The sequence below is a fragment of the Aptenodytes forsteri genome, unplaced genomic scaffold, assembly GCF_000699145.1.
Source record: "Aptenodytes forsteri isolate BGI_AS27 unplaced genomic scaffold, ASM69914v1 Scaffold321, whole genome shotgun sequence".
Classification (NCBI taxonomy): domain Eukaryota; kingdom Metazoa; phylum Chordata; class Aves; order Sphenisciformes; family Spheniscidae; genus Aptenodytes; species Aptenodytes forsteri.
The window spans coordinates 2,125,621-2,128,372 of NW_008795030.1; the positions used below are offsets into that span (position 1 = coordinate 2,125,621).

Genomic DNA, 2,752 nt, shown 5'->3' on the forward strand with positions numbered 1-2,752 from the left:
GCAGTCGGGGAAGTAAACGACACCAGAGACGAGCTCGCCTCTGCCTAAAGACCGAGCCTCCCGTTACGAGAGCAGACCTGCTGCCTTCCGCAGGACCCAACAGGCCGCTGCCCTCGGCGGCCGCCTCCGTACGGGCACCGCACACACTCGGCACTCTGCTTCCCGAGGCGAGGACCGGAACGCAAACCCGATCCAACGGCCTCCAGTGCTTCAGGAAGCCACCTCCGTCCGAGTCAGCCCATCACGTCCGTAACACTTGTACCAGAGCCTTCGGGAGATTCCCGACAGCGCTGTTAGGAGATGAAGTGAGTCTGTGGGGTGATTTGTTCCAACTTGTGATCAGCTGGGTTTGCCGACGCTTCGTAATTGCAGATGGTGACTTCGTGGCGGTGAGCCTGAATTAAGATTAAACGTGTTAGTCCAGAGGAGAGCAGAATTCAAGTCCCTCCTAAAACACCTGACTGGCGGGAGCTGAGCAGGTTCCCATCTTACAGACTTTTCATCGCAGACCTTCCATCCCCACCCCCACACTACCCTCACCTTCTTCCTCACCGCTAGAGCTCAACTTAAGCTACGATTTAAAGGCCTTTTTACACTATTAGCACAGTCTTGCTCATCTCTGCTCTCACCCACCTCCGTCCACTCTCCTTTCAGGCCTATATAAAAAATCTTCGTTGTCTCCGCTCCAAAGTTCTTCGGAAAGTGGATGGAGAGGTGGCAAACATTGGAGAAACGGGCAATTCTGAAAGAAAACACACTCTGAAACCGGAGCTGCGCGTACAAGCTGCCACTCTGCTTGCCTTGCCGCCTCCTCTCAGCACGGCGCCGTGGCCCCGCGCCGTGCGTAGCTCCTACCCTAATCCGAGTCAGACTTGGGAGCAAATGCACGAGGGTGCAGGAGGAGCAGCCTCCCTCACGCTTGCGGTGAACGGGCCAGCAACAAGCTGTCACTGGGGCCAGGAGCAGGGGACACGACACTGGGATGATCCTGCACCCCGAGAAGTCCTGGGCTGTGGGCGCAGGCACCCCCCCCGGCTCCGGGGAGGAGGTTTTCAGACCAGAGCGCTCACCTGACGAGGGCAAAGACGGAGCCGGGGAGGCAAATTCTACCGTGGGCAGCTTTGAGATGCAAGGGAAGGAGCTGCCCTCTGCTAACACCTTCCTAAAATTTGGCGGCACACCAGCAGGCTGGATAGAGTGCAGCCCCTGTGCTCGGGAGGAGCAGCCCCCCGCACCCCCCAGGCGCTCGGGTCTGCATCGTACTTGGTGGGGTACTCCAGCTCGCCCGCTGGATCCCGGTTCAGGCTGAAGGTCTGGTCCGGTTCCCTGGCTGCGTCATCAAAGGACATGTGAGGAATGTTCTTGAACCTGGGAAGAGAGGGAGGAAACCCAGGAAGTTATTAACACACAGGTCAGCTAATTGGTTTCCTCCCCATCCATTAGCGCGACCCGGATTCTTCTCAGCAAGAAGAAACTGGATTTGCTTTGTCTTCTAAGGGAGAAAATACCAACGCCACCACAAAGCATCGTCATGTTCCAGAATACCCAACACCCTGAAGAAGTAACAAGGAAGAGTGAGGAACAAAGCTGGGGAGATACAGATCTCGGCACGCTTGGGTACGTGAAGAAACCCAGACCCTAGTACACTGGAGACCAAGGAAAACAGGGGCTCGATAAAGGTGTGTTTCTTTCCCCGCAAGAACTGCAGAGTACTCAATACTTACTCATTTTTAAAAAAAAAAAAAAGGTAGTATTAAGAAGGATCTCTCTCCCTTCAGGAGCTAAAACAGGCCACGTGGCTCAGCGCAGCCGGACCGCTGCCAAGAGCCTCACAAACATCACCTGGCTGCAGGACGCTCCGTCACTTGTGTCCCTCCCTCCCAGGCCTCAGAGTTCCCCCCCCCCCCCCCCCCAGCCCCCCTCTCTTGGCCCTGATCCTTCTGCGGCCCGCTAAGCCAGCAGCAGGTTGGTTTCTTGGCAGCACAGCCAGTGTCTCAACCAAACGTCCTCCGCTAATTAAAAATCAGCGCCCCGTTTCTCTAGAGAGAAGGCAGCAAGTAGCCACGCTCATCTCCGTGCACGTTACCGTTTCTTTTTCCTGCCGGGGCCCTGGGATGACCGAGGTGCTGCACAGTAACACTGCTCTCCCCCGCACTGCGCACCCTCGCCGGGCGCTTGGGCACCCAACAGCGCCAGAATCGCTGCTGCTGTTGGCTGCGAGTCAATCGGTTCGGTTTAGGCTCCGGCAAAGTTAACGCTCATTTTACTTACAGTCGCATCTCTGCTGGATGCGTACCGTCATCTTCTCCCATCACAATTACTCCTTTTAACTTCACGTTGCCCGTAAACCTGCCGAGAGACGCAGAAGCGGCGTTTTCATCTCCGTTCTCCCCAAATCGGCCCCGGTTACAGCAGCACGCAGACGTGCCTCATCCCCAGGGACACAAAGGCGAGGAACAAGCCCTGCCGGCAGCCAAAACGATGCCGAAGGAGGTCAGGGAAAGAACTTACGGGATGTTAAAGAGAAGCTCCTCATCATCGTCGCTTTCGACGAACTGGGGAGAGAGAGGAGCAGGTCAGGGCTGGCCCCGGCCGCGCAGGTACGCGGGTGTCGCACCGGGGGCTGGGGGAACACGGACCGGCGGGGCGGGTAACCTCGGAGGGGCTCAGGGGCAAGGCGGGGACCCACGACACCTCGCTTACTCCCGCGCCCCGGTCCCCTCCCGCCGCCCGGCTCTCCTCAGGCAGCGGC

The 2,752-nt window shown here is 57.9% G+C and overlaps 1 protein-coding gene across 1 annotated transcript; it reads right to left on the bottom strand.

The window, feature by feature from the left end:
* Positions 1-2,593, bottom strand: PITHD1 (PITH domain containing 1). The gene is made up of 5 exons (XM_019471258.1): positions 2,512-2,593; positions 2,272-2,349; positions 1,264-1,368; positions 634-742; positions 1-395 (listed from the first exon to the last, which is right to left on the bottom strand). Exons 2-5 carry the CDS (start codon positions 2,310-2,312, stop codon positions 294-296), a joined length of 357 nt encoding a protein of 118 aa, XP_019326803.1. The 5' UTR covers positions 2,313-2,349; positions 2,512-2,593; the 3' UTR covers positions 1-293.
* Positions 2,594-2,752: the final 159 nt, after the last annotated feature.

Excerpts from the sequence above, each read along its gene's own strand:
- PITHD1 (XM_019471258.1), bottom strand. The coding sequence starts at position 2,312 with ATGGGAGAAGATGACGGTACGCATCCAGCAGAGATGCGACT. Across the intron at positions 1,369-2,271 it reads CATCCAGCAGAGATGCGACT|GTTCAAGAACATTCCTCACA; the intron begins GTAAGTAAAATG and ends CTCTCTTCCCAG. Across the intron at positions 743-1,263 it reads GAGCTGGAGTACCCCACCAA|AATTGCCCGTTTCTCCAATG; the intron begins GTACGATGCAGA and ends GTTTTCTTTCAG.